The sequence below is a fragment of the Phallusia mammillata genome, chromosome 1 (genome assembly GCF_965637545.1).
Source record: "Phallusia mammillata chromosome 1, kaPhaMamm4.hap1.1, whole genome shotgun sequence".
Lineage (NCBI taxonomy): Eukaryota > Metazoa > Chordata > Ascidiacea > Phlebobranchia > Ascidiidae > Phallusia > Phallusia mammillata.
The window spans coordinates 20,652,101-20,674,134 of NC_137252.1; the positions used below are offsets into that span (position 1 = coordinate 20,652,101).

At 37.5% G+C, this 22,034-nt stretch overlaps 2 protein-coding genes and 1 pseudogene across 3 annotated transcripts in view; 2 read left to right on the forward strand and 1 right to left on the reverse strand.

Moving 5' to 3' along the window:
* Nucleotides 1-716: 716 nt before the first annotated feature.
* Nucleotides 717-4,368, forward strand: LOC145209504 (uncharacterized). Of its 2 annotated transcripts, none has more exons than XM_080079800.1 (2): nt 717-2,521; nt 2,703-4,368. In XM_080079800.1, the coding sequence occupies exon 2, from the start codon at nt 3,226-3,228 to the stop codon at nt 4,222-4,224; it is 999 nt and encodes a 332-aa protein (XP_079935926.1). In that variant the 5' UTR covers nt 717-2,521; nt 2,703-3,225; the 3' UTR covers nt 4,225-4,368. The 2 variants fall into 2 exon arrangements, with proteins under 2 accessions (XP_079935926.1, XP_079935927.1); XM_080079801.1 differs by having other exon boundaries at nt 3,155-4,368.
* A 147-nt stretch (nt 4,369-4,515) lies between these two features.
* LOC145209503 (26S proteasome regulatory subunit 10B) overlaps nt 4,516-22,034 on the reverse strand; it is a 34,626-nt gene continuing 17,107 nt past the window's right edge. Inside the window, exons 6-9 of the mRNA XM_080079799.1 lie at nt 19,958-20,182; nt 5,376-5,480; nt 4,924-5,053; nt 4,516-4,863 (exon numbers count right to left, since the gene is read on the reverse strand). Coding sequence (XP_079935925.1) covers nt 4,745-4,863; nt 4,924-5,053; nt 5,376-5,480; nt 19,958-20,182 — 579 coding nt within the window. The 3' untranslated portion in view covers nt 4,516-4,744. The remainder of the gene's footprint in view (nt 4,864-4,923; nt 5,054-5,375; nt 5,481-19,957; nt 20,183-22,034) is intronic.
* On the forward strand, nt 8,458-9,853 carry LOC145209502 (uncharacterized; annotated as a pseudogene).

Here is a 22,034-nt window from a genome sequence, read left to right on the forward strand (position 1 = left end):
CTTTCACCTTTCTTAACGTGTGCATTAAAGGGTTTTTCAACAGGTGTCATCGCATCACATTTTGACCTTCACCCAAACGATCGGAAACCACCCATTTTGTGACCATGCGTCTGCCCTTTTAGGTCCACATTATTCAATATAGCACGAGAGCTGAAGGGATTTGTGGAACGCTTGATACTCGATGCAGAGCTACGTGTTATCCACAAACCGACAAAAATTGACAGTTTTTTTTCTGTCAAGGACCGCCCTTGCAACAACCTTCGCAGTAGTGTTGTTTACAAGCTTACGTGTTCGTGTGAGTCCTCCTATATTGGTGAGACGCAACGAACTTTAGTCACTCGAATAGAACAATAACCAAGGAAAAATAATCAGAAGTGTGCAGGCATCTTCAAACTAACCCCATGGACAGGGTCAACTTTGCCGAACCTGAAATATTGGACGCAACATCTGATCGGGTTCGTTTATTAATTTTAGAGTCGCTTCAAATCCAACAACATGCACCGGAGCTGAACGTTGACACAACTTCTATGCCCCTGCGGCTTTTTAACACCTGGTCATCACTGTTATAGCGTTATCTCCTCTTTTGTCTGCAACTTTTGGGGGCGGTATTTGTTTAATCCTGAGTAAATAGTCGGGTCAGTATTAGGTACTAATAAATAGAACAAACCTTTCCTTTGTTGCCAAAAATGCTTGTTAATTCTTTAATAATTGATAAAACAATAAATTTCGTAAGTACCTTTAATGCATAACTAAATGCGTAGAGCCGTAGAATATAAGTTATTTTTAAACCATCAGAATGTAAGTGCTGCTGTAGTGTGGTGGAAGTAGCAATTCCTCATGCGTTGGGTCGAATCCCGTTGGGTTTTTTTCATTTTGCAGACTTGTAGAAATGCCGGCGGTTAGGGCTATTCGGGTCATGTGAAAGTTTAATATCATAAATAACGTTAAAACAACCGCAATCATAACAATTTAATAGTTTTACAAAAAATTACGAAAAAAATCTTTATTGTCTCCAAGCGGAAAAATGTGGTTATATTCCATTGCCTATCGGCATGTGTAAACATTGGCAATTTGAGTTGAGTTTATTTCGCTTGGTGAAAGACAACAACGCGGGACAATTGCACTAAAACAATCACCAAGCGGCTTGGTCCAAGCCAGAAATAGCTGCGCAACGTTGAAACGTTATGGAGCGCAAAAAGTGGAGGGCACAAAAACATTGAAAGTAAAAAAAACGTTGAACTTTATCCAACTATTCCATGTTAATTAACTGCCGAAAATACGTTTCTTTCTCGGGCCAAAAGTTACGGTGGCCCACAAGTGCAATTCAACAACTTTTTGGCAGACATTTATTTTTCAGTGCAAACATTTGTTTTTCGATGCAAACATTTTATTTTCAGTGCAAACATTTATTTTTCGATGCAAACATTTTATTTTCAGTGTAAACATTTATTTTTCGATGCAAACATTTATTTTTCAGTGCAAACATTTCTTTTCGATGCAAACATTTATTTTTCAGTACAAACATTTATTTTTCGATGCAAACATTTTTTTTCAGTGCAAACATTTTTTTTAGGAAACTTTTTTGGTATTCCATTATAGGGTGTGTCAAAATTTGTACAATTGTGGAAACGTGATAAACCTGTACATTACACAGGCAATTGGTTGTTAACCTTGGCCACTAAACAATTCAGTACTTTGTGTAGTTAGTAAAAGTTCGCCAAATTGAATAAAAATAACGGGCTCTCACATTTCAACGTCATATTAAACGCTAAATTGCCCTTTTTCATGAACATTATGCCGCTTAATTATTTTTCATGTAAACTTTAAATATTTGCATTCAGCGTCCATTATCACGCTGAAATGTTAGAACCCAAAAGTTTTATTCGGTTTGGCCTATCAAATTCGCGTTAAAGTCCACCAGTTTGTAAAAACCAGACAAGGGCAACCAGTGCTGAATGTCCAGGAACAGCGTACAGGTTGTCTCACTGCTACCAAGACCGATGTAGCCTATCACCTCAAGCAAAAATGGCTAAAAGTGTAACAACAGATGTACCATACGCTTTTTGAAAACATCAGCCTTGAGATAATTGAGAAAATTTTTGTGTGCATTGCTGGAAATCGGCGATCTTACCCGGAGTGTCGCCTCTAGTATTAGTGCTCTATGGTAGAACCGGTGCGAACCGGCTGAATCCCACCACTGCCTTATTTAACCGATAAGTCACCATCATGTCATAAGCGTAGGTTTCATATGGGACGAAATCATTTTGCAGTAATCGAATCAAAAAAGTCCCATTACTTTTTTCATGACATAAACACGTCTGTTGTATTGTTTAAGAACCTAATTGCCTTTGTTGCGTCATAATGCTTGATTGGCGAACAATAAGATCATCTGTGTGGAACAATTCAAAAGATTGTTTTGGTAGTTTCAGGCAATGTTATATGTCAGAATCAGAAAAGCCCACGCCAGGGATGTGCAACCTAGACCCGTAGGTCAAAAGCGGCCAATTGAATAAAAGTTGAGGTAAGTTTTGATTTTGAATAAAGAGTTGCCTGGTAAACTATTTAATGCAATACTGGAAATGATTGTGCTTTATTTTACAAAACAAAGTCATGTTACCTTTATTTGGCCAATAAGTGATGAAGCTTATAATTGCAAGCCCATTGCTTATGGGGTCACCTTCGTGGAATGTTTTTGTTGACAGGTCTGCAACCTGCAAGTAGTTAACCCATTAGGAAAAAAACAACGAAAAGGCAAAAGCTGTCAAGTTTAAGTTTCGAAGTTCAAGTTTCAAAGATAATGACACGTTTTAAAAAGCGGAACTTATTTTCGACACATCACTGATTTCGTCTGTAATTTTGTGTTTTCTATGTCGGCGTTCATAATTGTTTGATTTTCAACAATTTGATTGGCAAGCGTTTTGGCTGAAGATATTTATACTAGTTTAATATTGTATATTATTACAGCACGCAAGGTTATTTGCCAGATCTAAGTTAATTAACTTATTGTTAATTCCACTTACTTTTTTTCTCTACATATGCCCATAGTTTTTCAGAAATAGCAACGCAGTAAGTTTTTGGTATTTGTTGACTGATCATTATAGCTTGCATAACCAAATTTGCTCATAAAATTTATTTTTTTACTTTTAAACCACAGGACAATTGTAGGTTTTATTGTTTGTTGAAAACTTAAATGTAAATGCACTGGTGTTACCGAAACGACATGTAATGGATTTTGGGGATATCACGTCATTTGTCCCTAACACACAACAACAGGTTGAATTTATATCAAAACTTTGTTATATAAGTGATTCTTGTGAACTCATCACAAAACCAGAACAAAATTATGCTAAAAATCACCTTGATGGTTGGCGAGACGACAATGTTTTTCGTTTGCTAAAACTCGCGTTTCAAAATTTAACAGCAAACTGCGAAGATGGCGACAAACGCTCGCTACGCACCATTGAATTTAAACAAAGCACAATTCAAGCCAAAAAAAAGTTTAAGGATATCTTGCCCTCAAAAACAATAGAAATTTTACCGAAGAAAAGGGATTTTTTAGTTCCTGCAAAACCTATTTCCAAGATCCGCACTCGTGATGAGATGATTGTTTCTGTCCGTTCAAACGCTGTGCAAAACAGATTAAATCCAATGATAAAAAACGTAAAGCAACAGAAAATCTGCAATCCTTATGTGTCAAAACTGCCTCCACCACCGTTGAACAATCTACAGGTTGAAAATCGATACAGGGGCGTTGCAAGCGCGAAGAATTTTTGCAAAGATGGCAGGAGCAAAAAAATACGAAAACTTACACAATTGAGCAAGACTGCCACTGATGTTAAAAAGCTCCCTCCAGCAATTTCAAGTAGTCTTCGCGATGACCATCTACCTACTTCTCGTAAACTGTTTGTCAGATTGTGCTTCCCAAACATAAATAAAAGTGTTCAATCGTTGCCTCACAACTCAAACACCTGGAAATTCAGTCCTGTATTGCCATTGGGCGTAGAAATGAATGGGAATCAAAAATCGGCACGGCGTTGTTGTTTTGATAGAAAAGCCAGAAAAAGGTCTCGAAACTACGTGACTGTTATTACTCAAGGAAACAATGAATTAGGTATTAGGCAATCATCTATTTGTAGGTTGGACAGAAGCACTAACGGGAACAAAGACATTGGTGTGTTGCCATGTATTTCAGACTTAAATTTGCGTTACAGCTGTTTTTTTTGACCGACGACATAGTCTGCATCTTTTATCCGTTTTTTATGTGTGTTTAAAATAGTTTGTATGTTCAGGTATCTGTTTTACCTGCAGTTTACTGTCCGCCCTTTTCGGCTGTTGGAACTAAACCAAAAAATCACTTATTTGAACGCAGCGAATTTAACGTTGTAGTTGGATCACGCCAAAACCAGCAAACCTAAAAATTAGCAAATCATCCACGCTTTTTAAACTTCACCGATGGTCAACTGTTTTTCTGGTGGTGAGACTATTGTTAACTATAGCACTAAGATAAAATATATCCCACATTCCTGACAGGTTTAATGGGCGTTGGAGATTTTAAAACACTCCAAAACAACGAAAAAAAAACTTGTTTCGTGCATTTGGTACCAACAAAACAAGCCAAAAGTTGTCAATATATTGGATTCAATTTTCATTTAGCAATGACATTATTAGTAATCAAGCCACTCAGTTTCAAAACATGAAGGTAACAATGAAAATTTAGTAGCAGCTTAAACAAACGAAAATAATACTACAAAGGTTTATAGTCGAACTTTGATTCAAGCTTCTTGTTATCTCCCACTTTTCGCACTGCCTTCATGAAGTCTTCCTGGATTACATACTCCCTTTCCGATCGTATTGCAAATAAACCTACACATAGATTTGTTTATTTGAATGTTTTAACACTGGATTCCCATATTTGTCACCTACCTGCTTCAGTGCAAACATTGCGAAGGTCAGCACCATTAAAACCATCTGATAGTTTAACAACAGCCTCATAATCAATTTCACCGTGCTTGGTGATCGGTGCAGCATGAATTTTTAAAATGTCTAATCTTCCCTGCAATATACCAGGTATCTTTAGAAGTTTATGTAAACAACAAAAGAAAGCAAAACTTCTCAATGCAGAAGCTTTCGGTTAATTGCTATTTCTGTGACAAAAAATACCGATTTATTTACAATTGCTTAAACGCAAATCCTGAATAATTAATATAATTTAAATGAATTATTGGATAACTAAAATATTGATTTCAGTGTAATCTAATATTACTATTTTACATGCTAAATTACTAAAAATAGTTTCACAAGTTTGTCAAGCTGGAACATGTTAGGTAACTGAAATCTCACAAAAGGCTCTAGGAAAATTTTGGTATAAAACTAACTTGTTCATTTGGTAAATCAATCCTAATTTTTCGATCCAATCTTCCTGGGCGCAACAAAGCTGGATCTAATGTGTCAGGTCTATTTGTTGCCATAATCATTTTCACCTGAAAAGGTTGATATAACGTTACTTTGTTCACAAAAAATGTGCAAAACTAGAAGGGTGGCTTAGCACATTTTGTCATTGCACATACACTATAAGTCTATAACCTATTTTAAAACATTAATATATTTCCTATGCTTATTTTATTATATTGGGTCCCATATTAGGCATCGTCTATTACAGTGGTTCTCAAAGTATGGGTCGCGACCCAAACATGGGTCACGCAGGGTCACAAAATGGGTCGCGCTGTGGTGATTTAATTCTGTCCAAACGAACTTTTTTCATTTCAATTTTCAAGTATTTTCAATTCTCAGTCATGACTGAATTCTTGTATCATAGGCATTTTATGTGGCTTTATCTTAGTAACCTTGGAGTATTGCAGCATAAGTAAGTGATTTTCTGAGAGTTTTGATAGCACCGTAGCCAAATACAGCCTCACTCGACAACGCTATACAGCAAAATGAACCAATCATTATAACATACAGACAATAGCCTTCCAATTTTCTATTACGCACACGGCGATAGTAACACGTTAGCACAGGGAATGATAGGAGGTTAATCATACGATACTGAACTTGGAAAGTAACAGTTAGCGTTTAAGGATGATAACTATTCATACAAAAATAAAAAATACATTTTTGTTGTTTGAGGCTTGGGTCGCAAGATGTTCATAAAGCTCAGATTTGGGTCGTGGTCAAAAAAGTTTGAGAACCACTGGTCTATTATAACCTTAGTTGTTTCTGCAAGCAGAAACTCATGGGTCCCCATACATGCAAAGTTGAAAATAATGCATTTCAAGAGATAACCATGAGAAAGTAGGGTGTCGTAAGGTAAAACACAGTGACCGGCACTGGGCTTATAATAATACTGTACAAACTATACAAATTAGATTCATATTGTTTCAAGTATGTCCTATTTAACATTCTTTTTTAAAGAAAAGGAGTAAATAGTGTTATAATAGGGTAAAACAAAAAAATACAAACCTATGAATAGCAAATTCTACAAGCTGTCCAATTTTCATTTAACTTGAACATTATTAAAAGATTTTTTTTGCCCATTTAGGGATCAGTTGGTTAAACTGTGGTGCTACAGGGCAAAACACAACAATTGAGGACTTAAAATAGTATCTTCAATAAACTTGTTTTCAAAAAATTCAACTTGTAAATTTACATGTAAAAATCCAAATTTCATTTTATTCCAACGTTTTGTAAAAATTCACCTATTTTAGGGGGCTGGTGGGGTAAATGTTGGAGCTATAGGGTAAAACACAACAATCAACATTCCTACAAGCTATCCCAATTTCTTTCAATTTAAACGCTATTTAGAAAATTAACCCATTTTGGGGGGCTATTTGAGTAAATGTTGGGGTTACAACATAAAATACATCTATCGAAACCCACTACTAGCATATTCCAAATGCTACCCAAATTTTTAGCCAATTCCGACACTGTTTAATAAACTCACCCATTTTAGGGGGCTAGTAGGGTAACTAATGGGGTTCGACACACAAACTAAAAAAATAAGAAACCTGAATGGATCAATCAATAGTACTGCAAAATTTGAGCCCAATCCGGCATGTTTAAAATTTTGACCACTAGTGGTGTTTTAAGCAACAGCCGTTAACGCTTCTGGCGTCATAAGGCTGTTAATAACCACCTAACTGCCATGGCACAAAAACGCCCACCAAGCAACCATAAACACAAGTAACACACAACTGGTTGGCCTTGTAACACTATTGCGCCACAAAAATCTTTAGTTTGTGGTGCCCAGTAACATACAAACACATTTTGCACTTTGGGGCCTAGTGGGGTAAATGTTGGGGATACAGGGTTGAACACAACAATCGACACCTATAAATAGCATACTCTACAAGCTATCCAAATTTCATCCAATTCCCACACTGTTTAAAAACTCACCTATTTTAGGGGCTAGTGTGGTAAATATTGGGTTATCAACACAAACAAAGTGGCATGCACATCAACATAACTACATCTACCATCTGTGTAAGTTTCATCCAAATCCATCAAACATTTGATGGCACAACGAGTCGGACAAAGTTTGGGAAGAAAAAAACAAAACAACAACAATTCGAGTAAAACTGGAAGGGTGGCTTAGCACATATTACCCTTGCATATACATCATAACCTATTTTAAAAGATTAATATATTTCCTACATTTATTTTATATTGGGTCCCATGTCGTCCACTGTCTTTTATAACCTTTGTTGTTTCCGCAAGCAGAAACTTATGGGTCCCCACACATGCAAAGATGTAAATAATGCATATCAAGAGATAACTATGGAAAAGTTTGGTGCTGTAAGGGCAAACACAGTGAACAGTACTGTGCATAAATAAATATGCTATATGGAGTACGAACTATTTAAATTTCATTCCATTTATACATTTTTCAAGATGTTTTTATTTTACATTCTATCTGAGAAAAAAAGCTAAAAAACGCTGTCCAATTTCATTCAATTGAGACATTGTAAAAAATATACCCAATTTGGGGGCTAGTGGGGTAAATGTTGGTGTGACAGGGTTAAACACAACAATCAACAACTATAAATGTCACACTGTACAAGCTGTCCAAATTTCATCCAATTTAGACATTGTTGAAAAAATTCACGCATTTTAGGGGGCCTGAGGGGTAAATATTGGGACTGTAGGGTTAAACATAACAATCAACACCTATAAGTGATAAACTCTACAAGCTGTCCAAATTTCATTTAATTCCGACGCTGTTCAAAAATTTCACCCATTTTAGGGGGTTAGTAGGGTAATTGATGGGGTTCAACACCCAAAAGTATGAAATATGAAATTACAATGACCCAAACAACAATCCTGTAAAATTTTATCCAAATCGGCCAATGTTTACAATTTTGACCACTAGGGGCGTTATTAGTAACATTGGTTACGCTTCTGACGTCATAAGGCTGTTAACATTCACGGTTGGCGCTTGTAGCGAGCGGACGCAATCAAGCAATGGATAAAGGTCCAAGTTTTGCGCAAGTCACGCAACAAAAGGGTGGGGGCTATTTAAAGAGGCCCACCTGTCTAAGTTTTAAAACGAGAAATCAAAGTAAAAGAAATGATATTTTGAATATCATAGAAAAAGAGTTTCTCTGTCCAAAAACTGATTGGAATCTCAGAAAGGAAAGGAAACCTATAGTCGACATAACATGCACTACAAGAAAAGATGTTTTAGAATTGTTTGAAAAACTGGTTCAGGTAGAAACAATTTATTCCGTTCGACTCTACGAATCTGACAAGCTTAATGTGGCTGTAGGATGGGTGCCTATACCTTTCCCCAACGAAGAAATCAAAACAGAATTTCAAAAAATATTCGGAGAAGTAAAGAATATCCAGCACCGAAAAGATAAGAATGGTTTACTAACTGGAATGAGAATTGTTACGCTAGACAAAGCTGATGTGGAAAAAAAATCCAATACCTAGTCACGTAACATTACATGGTTATGAGTTTTATTGTACATATAACGGCCAGCAAATAACCTGAAAATATTGCTCAGAAGTTGGACATAAACAGCAAGACTGCCCAAAAAGAATACAAGACTACCCAAAACTCTCAGAAACAAGCAAAAAGGTAAACCAAGAAGGCAAGGATTGCACCGCTTCTGATAAGAAACGAAACAACTTGGACGGCGCGGGAGAAGATAAGGGCACCATTGACTCGAACGGGACAACAATATATTTGGAAACCGTCCACACCCCAAGCGAAACAGCAGAAAAGGAGATAAGAAAACCCGAAACTAACTTGCCTGATGAACAGCTAATTAACGGATCGCTTTTGGAAACTAAAAATTGGTCATCAAGGAAACGGCACCAACGAAGCCCAACCGAAGGAAACCTACATCAAGCGAAATCGATAAGTCTAAGTGAACTAAAAATACCAATTTCCTGCCCGAAATGTAAAGAAGAGAGCTACGTAACAGAAAAAAATTCAACATTCTTCTGCTGGAAATGTTCATCGGAGTTCAACATTGCTGCATCGTGCTGCAACGAAATTGATAGATTTTTGGTCCCGGATAGGGAGGTGAAAACTAACTGTGTCACATGCCACCAACCCATGAGAAGGATGCCGTGCTGCCACAAGTTTCAGCCGGAGTACCAAACAGATGAAGGAACTTTCGAATGCGTGGAATGCAGAAGGTATTCAATGTTTTTCATTTGTAAAACTGTTAACGCTATACCAAAACGGACAATGACTACTAACTGTGTGAATAATGCATGCAAATATACGCTTGTCCACTGTAGCTGTGGGAAAATAACATCTCAGTTAATGGGACCTAACAACCCGTACTTGTGCGATTGTGGCTTTGAATATGAATATGATATAGACATTGGTGTAGAACGTATTTAAATGCCTCTCACTGTAATAACCTACAACGTAGCAGGGTTGCGAAACACTAGGAAACGGCGAAGCGTTTTTCATTTTTTGAGACAAAAAAAGTTCGATATAATGTGCCTACAAGAAACGCACTCATCTGCATCAATTCTCAAGCAATGGGAGTTAGAATGGGGCGGGGAAATTGTAGTTTCGCATGGCACAACAAAAAGTAAAGGAGTGGCGGTTTTGTTTTCCAAACACCTTTCCTACCTGAAACACGACGTGACTGTTGATAACCACGGGCGTTATATAATCATTGAGCTGGAAATAAATCACCAGCAGCGCATAACGCTGTGCAATCTCTACGGGCCTAACCAGGACAACCCGCAATTCTACGAAAACGTCTTTCGGGTTGTAGCTGATAAAAGCGCTAAAAGCGGAACCGAAAATATGGTTTTGGTTGGTGACTTTAACTGCGTACTTAATGACGAGCTAGACAAGACAGGAGGTAGAGCAATGCACACTAACCAACGCGCAAAAACTTCCATCTTACAAGCTATGGAAAACCTTGAATTATATGACGTTTTTCGTAACAAACATCCAAAAGCGAAACATTACACACGCACACAAAACAACCCCTACACGGCTAGTCGGCTCGATTTTGTGCTTGTCACAAACGAACTACTAAACAAGACAACCCATATTCAAATTGACCCAAGCACGCAATCGGACCACAGTATTGTTAAACTTACACTTAACCTTGATAAAATACCCAGGGGTAGAGGCTACTGGAAATTCAATACATCCTTATTAGAAGACCGGAAATTTGTAGAAAATACCAAAAAATGGATCGCTGAATTCATCAAAAATAATGATAACGGGGAAGTGTCTCCGTAAATCCTGTGGGAAGCACTAAAATGCAATCTTCGCGGTTGCATTATAAAGTATGCAAGCGAAAAGAAACGAAAAGCTAAAGCAAAACAGACAGAGCTGGAAAATATACTTAATGAAATGCGAAAATTACGCCAACCCCATGATGAGCGCACAACCATCGAAATTGCAGTTACTCAAGAAAAATATGATGATATTATTGAAAAGTACAGCAAAAGCGCAATAATACGAATTAGAGCGCGATGGGCTGAATATGGAGGTAAAAACAATGCATACTTTCTAAACCTCGAAAAACGGAGAATGGGAAAGAAAGCCATTACGCGACTAAAATCAACTTCGAAGATAGAAACGGACCAAAAGACAATTTTACGCACCCTTCAAGAGTATTTTAAAACGTTGTACAGCGCGAACAAAAACCCGTTGTGCACCACCAGCAAAATATACGATTATATTAATAACATAGCGTGCCCAACACTGGACGAGGAAAAAGCGCGTATGTGTGAGGGAAAATTGACCGCCGAGCAATGCTTAGAAGCGCTCAGGACGAAGAAAAATAACAAATCCCCGGGACTAGACGGTTTACCAGCGGAATTTTACAAAACGTTCTGGAAAGAATTAAAACACTTACTGGTGAACGCACTTAACCACGCATTCGAGACAGGTTCTTTTGGTGGACAAATGGCTTGGGGTGTAGTAACCTTAATTCCCAAACAAGAGAAAGATCTCCTATACGCGGAAAACTATCGTCCGATAACTTTACTGAACGCTGACTATAAGATAGCAGCCAAAGCAATCAATAGCCGTATCAAAAATGTGCTTCCGACAATCATCGCCCCCGAACAGACGGGCTTTGTCAGGGGCAGATACATAGGAGATAACATAAGAACGCTTTTTAATATTTGGGATCACGTTGCCGAGCAAGGAACGTCGGGGGCCTTTTTGTTTTTAGATATTTGTAAAGCGTTCGACTCTGTGAATTGGGACTTTCTTAATGCAGCGTGCTCAAAATTTGGTTTTGGAAACGACTTGTGCAGGTGGATAAAAACGTTTTATGCGGACTCGAAGTGCTTGATTATAAACAATAACCACATGTCAAATCCTATCAGGGTTGAAAGGGGTGTTCGTCAAGGGGACCCGCTGTCCCCTTCGCTTTTCGTACTCGCAATAGAATTTCTAGCCTTGGCAATTAAAGGGAACAAAAACGTAAAAGGAATCAGTATAGGAAAACAGGAAGTAAAAATTTCGCTATTTGCTGACGACGCCTTACTTTTTCTAGATGGGTCGGAAAGCAGCTTTCGCGCAGCATTTGATGAGGCAAATGTATTTGGTATGCACACTGGCTGCAATATAAATCTCACAAAATCAAGTGCAATGCACATAGGCAAGGCAGAGACAAACCCTAAATACTACCTGAAATCAGAAGGTTTAACCTGGCCTAACACTTTCGTTAAATTCCTACCAACAGATACAGTGGTAACCTGTTTACACTAAACTTTGAATCTGTAAGTAAGGAAATTCAAGTTGTAACAAAACCTTGGTTGGCAAGGTCACTTTCCCTATTGGGTCGAGTGATTATTATCAAAACGTTGGCGATACCCAAGCTACTTTACAAACTAAGTGTTTTGCCTGTAAATATACCTCGACCGTTTTTAAAAGAAATTAAAAGAAAACTTTTCACCTTTTTATGGGGCTCAAACTGGGAGAGAGTAGCAAGGAACAAAGTGCTGTAAAATTGAAGAGGGAGGGATAAATATGATAGACGTGGAAGCCTACGTCAAATCAATACGCTTTTCTTGGATAAGAAAACTATTCGATACTGCTTACGTCTCGCTTTGGAAAAGCATCGAAACTAATATTACTTCTCTACATACCATGATATGCATCGCAGCCACCAATCTAAAACCAACCCATAAACAAGTTAAAAAACTAACACCCCTCAGGATGGTCATCGGTCGACCTTTGGAAAGATTGCGTAACCCAGTTTTGGCAGCAGCCCACTGTTTACAACAACTGCATGTGGTTAAATAGAAGTGTATTGTTCAAACGAAAACCAATCGCCTACGAGAGTTTCGTTAACGCTGGGATACTTGAATACCACCAAATTATTGACAACAAATCGGAATATAAAACTTTCAATAAACTTTGCGAAATTTACGACTTGGCAAACGACAGTAAAAATCATTCTGACTACCAGTGTCTAATCGCGGCTATTCCCACTACATGGGAAACACACACCTCAAGTAAAATTTACAGACAAACTTCCACTGAAAAAATATTGGCAGGTATACGCAACAAATTACCAAATAGCAAAAATGCATACCAGTTTTTCGCGTCAATAAACGTACAGCGGCCGACCAAGCAAGAAAATAAATGGGAGGAGATTTTACAATGGGAACCGCTCACCACTGAAAAATGGGGAGAAATGTACAAAAATCTATACGATTGCACAGTGGAAACAAAACTACGCTCTTTCCAAATCAAGTTTAATCTAAGGGCTATTGTTCTAAACCAGTGCTCCGCAACCGCTGTGCCGCGGCACACTGGTGTGCCGCAAGACGATGCTGGGTGTGCCGCCGCAAAACCGTAACTTTTTGTTTTAAATTTGTTTTTGTGTATTTTAACATTATAGCAAATGATACAGTAGTCTACAACATCCAACTAAATTTTATTCCAACTTTATTCGTAATGGCTAGAAATAAATGCGACTATTTAATCGTATGATGGAAATAGTTCCTCCTGTTGAAAATCAGCAATTCCAATTGTTGCGTCAAATTTTTCAATTGTGTCGTAATTGCATGTATATCTGTTTATTGCATTACAAATGTTTTTTGTACATTAAATGGCATGAACGCACAACATAAGCACATAATATTTTTGTTCAAATTACTTTTACAGAAGAAGTTCCAATAGTACGAGTACGGCCCTTTACCAACGCAAAATATGTTTTGGGCCCTCAAAGAAGTTTAAGACCCCTTGCTTAATGCTCTTTTTAGTCTTTCGAAAAATTATCGCATTTTTTGGTTCGGGTGTGCCGCCGAACATTAAAGCTTGTATGGTGTGACGTGCGTGAAAAAAGTTTGCGGAGCACTGTTCTAAACGATACCCTTTATGGCTTCGGGATTGCTGATGCTGATGAGTGCACTTTTTGCGGCGTGTGCAAAGAAACTATGTTACATTTATTTTGTGAATGTGTATGTATACAGGCATATTGGGAAAATGTTAGTTCATGGATCGACAGTGTTCTAGGCTGCCGAATCGTTTTAAATAATGGTATAAAAACGTTTGGACTTCATAAAAAAAAATTGATCAATATTTTCTGAAACGTGTGAATTGCATGCTTTTAAATGCCAGATTTGTCATCTACAGATGTAAATTACAAAAACTAAAACCAAAAGTAGACATGTTTGTGTACCAAGTGAAACGTTGCCAATGTAACGAAAAAATCATAGCAGTGAAAAATGATACTCTGTCGAAGTATAAATTAAAGTGGAATGCGCACTTGCGTTAATTCGCTACTGTGTGTTCCTATGTTGTTATTTTGTCGTTTCCATATTTTATCGCCAATAAAAAAATAATAATCAAAAAAAATAAGGCTGTTAACACCCCTGTGACTGGCATGTGCAAAAACATCCACTTTTTTTTTTTTTTTTTTTTTTTTTCAAAAAAAAAATGCAAAAACATCCACCAAGTAATGCACAAACACACATGTAATGTGAACTGGTGCCTTTATTATACTATTACACTACAGAAATTTTCTGTTTGTGGTGCGCAGCAACCTACAAAAACGTTTTACATTTTGGGGTCTAGCGGTGTAAATACTGGGGTTATCAAGTCAAACGAAGCAGATGGCACATCTGCAAGACTATATCTACCATCTGTGAAAGTTTCATCCCAATCCACCAAAGATTTCATGCCAAAAGTGCATGGACAAACTTCACCGGAGAAAAAAGAAAAAAAAACTGAGTGAAATCAAGATGCGTCCCCTTCAGGGAAGGGGACCCATAATCAATATGGTTCCCCTTCACGGAAGGGCTTTGCAGAATGCTTCCCAAACATTAGGTTGCAGCCAACCTGTGGGCTGTGGAGGTATTGAAAGAGGGACACAAAATAGTCTGATATATTACAACTTCCAGGAATTAAAACATTTTATTCAATCGAATACACGACCACATTTTTATGAATACAATTTGAATGTTGGTTACATTTAAACGAGTAGTCGAGAAATATATTGCCATATTTTTAGCAAAATTGATATGAATATAATTCTAATTGTCAGTGAACATAACCTGATTTGGCGTTTGTCTTTATATGGCATGTAAATGAAGGAAATTTGTCTGTGATGTGATGTAAATGTGGAACGCAAGCAAATATTTTTAGCACATGGCAAGTAAATTTCTGTTGTTTTTAGTGATGGGACGAGTACCCGGCACTCGGTACTCGGTATCGATGGTATCGAACGATTTCAGTGGTATCGCTACTAGAGATGTACCGAATATTCGGTTTGCCGAATTTATTCGGCCGAATCGGCCACTTTTGCAAAGATTCGGTTTCGGCCGAATAATTTGTGGCGATTCGGCTGAAACCGAATCGCTTACAAACACCCATTTAAAGCGTTAAACGTTTCCTTTCTGCTTAGAACCAACGAAAATCGCGTCAATCTTTATATTTTTTAACACATTGACGCTTTTCCCACTGCGGACAAATAATCAGTAATTCATTGTCGGGTCGGCAATCATGCTTGAGGCAATGTTAAACCCCACAGAACTAAAATAAGGACGAAACACAACCATTCTGCATTACTGCCTGGTAGATAAACTTCTGTTTTCATGTCAAACGCCTGGGATACGACTTTGCGTGACGTCATAAATGATTCGGTTAATTCGGCCGAATTTATTCGGCAAAGACGCCGAATATTCGGTTTCGGCCGAATCGAAATTTTGCCGATTCGGTACATCACTAATCGCTACTCGTACTCAGTATCGAAATGTTTTGTCTCAGTTTTCGATACCAACGTGCGAGTACCGATGGCCGGTTTACACCATAAGAATACGGGCAACGTTTGGCCAATATGCCGCGCACCGCCGCCCTTGACCTTTGTATAACGCCAAAATCACATCTTTGTTCAAGTTACGTCGGTTTTAAAACTAAACAAATGCGCTTGAACTCATGCCATTGATCGAACAGACGTCGGTGTTTCGCAATAAGCGGGCATTTTAATGCAACACAAACATGACATATAGACTAACGTTTGCAAAAATAAATAAAAATAAAAATAGTTAATATGTTGATTCCCAAGCCGAGTGTAATGTTCGTTTACAAAGCACTGCAACGACCTAAACTTGATCCAAAATGACCTCAGTTTAGGCGTATACAATACATGGTTGGCTATATTTAAAACGTGGATCGCCCGTCGTAACACATTACTTAAGAACTAAATCGGCGTGAAAGTTGCTGATTCCGCAAATCGTCCTTTCTTTACATCAGACGTTATCAGACGCACAGCAAACGTCCAAACCACACGAAGAAAATGTGCCAAGTGACTATTTGCAAAACAATGTGATAGAAACTATATAGGGATAGTCTAAGCCCGAAGGTATCGGTGTTTGGTCCCATGCGGGTACAGATACTGCACATGATATAGGTATCAGCGTCGGTAATCGAAAGTCGCACCCGCGTAATTTTTTAAAACTCTACACCTATGACCCCGACCATGGTAGATAAATTAGCCAGTGATATACAACTAAGTACAACACTACACTTAAGTACTCGGTATCTAAGGTATATACATGTGGTACTCATACTCGGTATCAGTACTCGCTTCAAAACCTGGTATCGTCCCATCGCTAGTTGTTTTTCTAATTATTCATGATTACAAATGCTATGTTCGATGCATTCAAATGATATTCCAATTGTCTTCCTCCTACACCAAACTGAACAATTTGCAAATGGAACTAGAAGGGTGACTTAGCACATATTGCCCTTGCATATACACTATAACCTATTTTAAAACATTGATATATTTACTATGCTTATTTTATATTGGGTCCCATACCATCTACTGTCTTTTATAACCTTAGTTGTTTCTGCAAGCAGAAACTCATGGGTCCCCACACATGCAAAGTTGTAGATAATGCATTTCAAGAGATAACCATGTGAACGTTTAGTGTTGTAAGGTAAAACGCAGTGATCGACACTGGGCTTAAATAATAATACTATGTAGAGTACAAACTGTATAAATTTAGATTCACCCCAGATATTGTTTGAAGTATGTCCTATTTAACAGTCCTTTTCAAAGAAACGAAGGAGTAAGTAGTGGCATAATGGGGTGAAACAAAACTGCCCGGTTTTCATGCAATTCGAACATTGTGAAAAGGGTCACCTATTTTATGAATTAGTTGGTTAAGTTGTGGTGCTACAGGGCAAAACATAACATTTGAGGACTTAGTATGTTTAATAAACTTTGCAAAATTTCATATAATTAGGACGTTTTTTAAAAGTTCATTTATTTTAGGGGGCTAGTTGAGTAAATGTTGGGGCTACAAGGTAAAACACATCAATTGAAACCTACAAATAGCATAGTCCACATACTACCCAAACTTTATCCAATCCCGACACTGTTCAAAAAACTGACCCATTTTAGGGGGCTAGTAGGGTAACTAATGGGGTCTGACACACAAACTAAAAAATAGGAAACCTTGATGACTCAATCAATAGTACTGCAAAATTTCAGCCAAATCTGCTAATGTTTAAAATGTCGACCACTAGAGGTGTTTTGAGCAACAACCGTTGATGTTTCTGACGTCATAGGGCAACAACCCCCTAACTGCCATGGCACAAAAGCGTTCACCAAGCAATCCACAAAGTCACAAACGAGTAACATACAACTGCTTGCCCTTGTAACACTATTGAGCAACAGAAATCTTTAGTTTGTGGTGTCCAGTAACATACAAATACGTTTTACACTTGGGGGCTTGGGGGGTAAATGTTAGGGCTACAGGGTTGAACACAACAATCGACAACTATAAATGGCATACTCTACAAGCTATCCAAATTTCAGCCAATTCTGACACTGTTTACAAGCTCACCCATTTTAGGGGGCTAGCGGGGTAAATACTAGGGTTATTTGAACAAAGAAAGTGGGATGCACATCTACATAACTTTATCTACCATCTGTATAAGTTTCAGCCACATCCATCAAACATTTGATGGAAAAACGAGTCGGACAAACTCTGGGAAGAAAAATACCCATTTTAGGGGGCTAGCGGGGTAAATACTGGGGTTATCAACAAAAACAAAGTGGGATGCACATCTACATAACTATATCTACCATCTGTGTAAATTTCATCCAAATCCATCAAACATTTGATGGAAAAACGAATCTGACAAACTTTGGGAAGAAAATAACCCATTTTAGGGGGCTAGCCGGGTAAATACTGGGGTTATCAACAAAAACAAAGTGGGATGCACATCTACATAACTATATCTACCATCTGTGTAAATTTCATCCAAATCCATCAAACATTTGATGGAAAAACGAGTCTGACAAACTTTGGGCAGAAAATAACCCATTTTAGGGGGCTAGCGGGGTAAATACTGGGGTTATCAACAAAAACAAAGTGGGATGCACATCTACATAACTATATCTACCATCTGTGTAAATTTCATCCAAATCCATCAAACATTTGATGGAAAAACGAGTCGGACCAACTCTGGGAAGAAAAATACCCATTTTAGGGGGCTAGCGGGGTAAATACTGGGGTTATCAACAAAAACAAAGTGGGATGCACATCTACATAACTATATCTACCATCTGTGTAAATTTCATCCAAATCCATCAAACATTTGATGGAAAAACGAGTCTGACAAACTTTGGGAAGAAAATAACCCATTTTAGGGGGCTAGCGGGGTAAATACTGGGGTTATCAACAAAAACAAAGTGGGATGCACATCTACATAACTATATCTACCATCTGTGTAAATTTCATCCAAATCCATCAAACATTTGATGGAAAAACGAGTCTGACAAACTTTGGGAAGAAAATAACCCATTTTAGGGGGCTAGCAGGGTAAATACTGGGGTTATCAACAAAAACAAAGTGGGATGCACATCTACATAACTATATCTACCATCTGTGTAAATTTCATCCAAATCCATCAAACATTTGATGGAAAAACGAGTCGGACCAACTCTGGGAAGAAAAATACCCATTTTAGGGGGCTAGCAGGGTAAATACTGGGGTTATCAACAAAAACAAAGTGGGATGCACATCTACATAACTATATCTACCATCTGTGTAAATTTCATCCAAATCCATCAAACATTTGATAGAAAAACGAGTCGGACAAACTTTGGAAAGAAAATAACCCATTTTAGGGGGCCAGCGGGGTAAATACTGGGGTTATCAACAAAAACAAAGTGGGATGCACATCTACATAACTATATCTACCATCTGTGTAAATTTCAGCCAAATCCATCAAACATTTGATGGAAAAACGAGTCGGACAAACTTTGGGGAGAAAAAAAAAGAATAAAAAAAAGAAAAACAATTTGAGTAAAATCAATATGTGTCCCCTTCAGGGTAGGGGACCCATAACTACCTTGAACAATTAATTCAAATACAATTTGAATAGTTAGATCTCAAAAAGTCGGTAAATATCCATGAATACGAATACATGCCTCGGTTTATTAGAATTGCCAGTTGTTGTTTTTTAGTCAACTATTCATGAATACAAATACTTGACTCGCATTATTTGATTGCTAGATTTAAAAAGTATGTAATAATTCATGAATAAGAATACTTAATTGATTTGAATTAGACTCACCTTATTCGAATGCAATTCATACTGCAGTCGTTTAAAAATTACTAAATTATTCATGAAATCGAATGCAGGTATTCATAAAGTACTCGAATGCACAAAGCTTTAAATAGTGCAATAAAAGTGAAAAACATGTTAAAGGGCCCCGGCAGCGGCAATGCAAACTGTCTATTTAAACCCAGTTTAGGGGGGGGGTATCGAGTTGGGGTAAAATGCAATACCCCATTTACAAAATGCAGAAATTTCAACCAATTTGAAGATTGTACGTTCACCTATTAGGATAGCTGGTTTTACAGTCAAACCAAAAAAATATATTTCCAAATGGTGTTGAAAGGTGTTATGAGCAACAACTAGTCAATGTTTTGATATCATTAGGCTATTGACGCCACATTAAAATTTAAATTGGTAAGAACTTGTATCTTAACTCACTTTTCCAAGAGTATCAAAACCATCCATTTGGTTGAGTAGTTCCATTAATGTTCGTTGAATTTCCCGATCAGCACTTGTTCCTTCTGAAAAGCGCCGACCCCCGATGGCATCAATTTCATCCATGAAAATAATGCAAGGTTGATGGTCACGAGCATAGTTAAACATTTCTCGAATCAACCGTGCAGATTCACCAATATACTTGTCCACAATAGCAGATGAAACTACCTATTTAAATTAAGTGAAATTTTGCAAACATATTCTGCACATAATTCAATGTTTTTTAAATTAACCTAAAACAAACATTAAGCAGCTTTGGGCAAGAAATGTACCAAACAAACACTGACAAATTAACTGTGTTTTGCAGTATGTATACCATGACCTGCTGTAATCACTTGCCAAGTACACTCCAAGTGGGCCACCTCTTGTGATCTTTTAAAATGGTTTCAGTCAAGCACAGTTTATTGTTTGATGCGCCTACTTCACATAAAAGGAATAGAATATTAAACCTTGTATTGCATGGTATCCCACCTGTCCATCGCGAATGGAGCAAAGAGTGCTGTTCACAATATAATTGGAAAAGCATATGCCAACCACACCTAGAAAGGTCAGTGCAATATACATGGCTGGAAAAAGTGGGGAAGTTGCGAAGCTCCTTCCAGGGAAATTGGTCCTACTCCCGGGAAATTATTATTCGCCGCTTGTCTGATAGGTCGACAAAAAGTCGAAAATAAATATTGTGGTAGAATAAGATAACTGTGCCAGATAGTATTAGTTTTTTAAAACCGCCTACATTATGATGCATGATGTCTCTACATTTTAAAAGTGCGGCGGCTTGCACGTTAACACACTGTTTGTTTTGCAATGCGTGTGCATGCGCAACAATACCCATTTGTGGGTATTTTGTTCAATAAAACAGTGAGTTACACAGGCCTGTTTGGTGCTAATTTTTATGAGTGGCCTAACAACCTTAATAACAATGTATTTCTCAGCATAAAATTGTAAATGTTCCTTGGCAAAGAGGCTTTCCACAAAACGAGTGATAACAATGAGTAGAGATTAATAAATTTGTCTGATGCGTTAAGTAGGCAGAAAGTGCGAGTGAACTACGGTGGATTAAGAAGTTTTATATTTTTTACGAATAGCAACAGGGAGGATTTACTAAAAAGTAGCGGGATATTTTTGCTGGCTTCCTGGAAAATTTTCATTTTTTCTTGCCCTGGGCATATATGTTGGCGATTTATATTAGTATCCTATTTAATAGGTAAACACACAGACCTTTGTAACATGTACAACACTTATACATTCATCACCTAAATAGAAGGGTCACTTAGCACATTTTGCCATAGCACATAAACCAAAATGTATTTTGAAACAGTAATATACTTAAGTTAAAATGGGTCCCATATCACCCACTGTCTTTTATAACTTTTGTTGTTTCAGCATGCAGAAACTCATGTCCCCCACAAGTTAAAAACAATGCCTTTCAAGAGATAACCATCAGTAAGCTTGGTGTTGTAAGGTAAAACACTGTGACCAGTACTTGGCTTACATAATCATGCTATAAAAGTATGAACTAAGCAAATCAGATTCAATTCAGACATAGTTTAAAGTTTGTTGTATTTAATGTTCTATTTATATGAACGAAGAGGTAAATAGTGTCAAAATAAAGTAAAACACAACAATTGACACCTATAAATTCTACAAGCTGTCCAAATTTCATTAAATTCCGACACTGTTTACAAACTCCACTAGAGATGTCATTAGCAACATTTGTTGACACTTCTGACGTTATAAGGCTGTTAAAACCCCTCTGACTGGCATGTGGAAAATCGTCCACCAAGTAATGCACAAACACAAGTACCATATGTTCTGTTGCCTTTATTATACTATTACACTACAGAAATATGTCATTATTTCTGTAGGCAGCAACATACAAAAACGTTTTACTCTTTTGGGTCCAGCAGGGTAAATACTGTAAGTCAAACAAAGCAGATCTGCATAACTGTATCTACCATCTGTGAAAATTTCATCAAAATCCACCAAAAGATTTCATGCCAAAAGTGCATAGACAAACTTC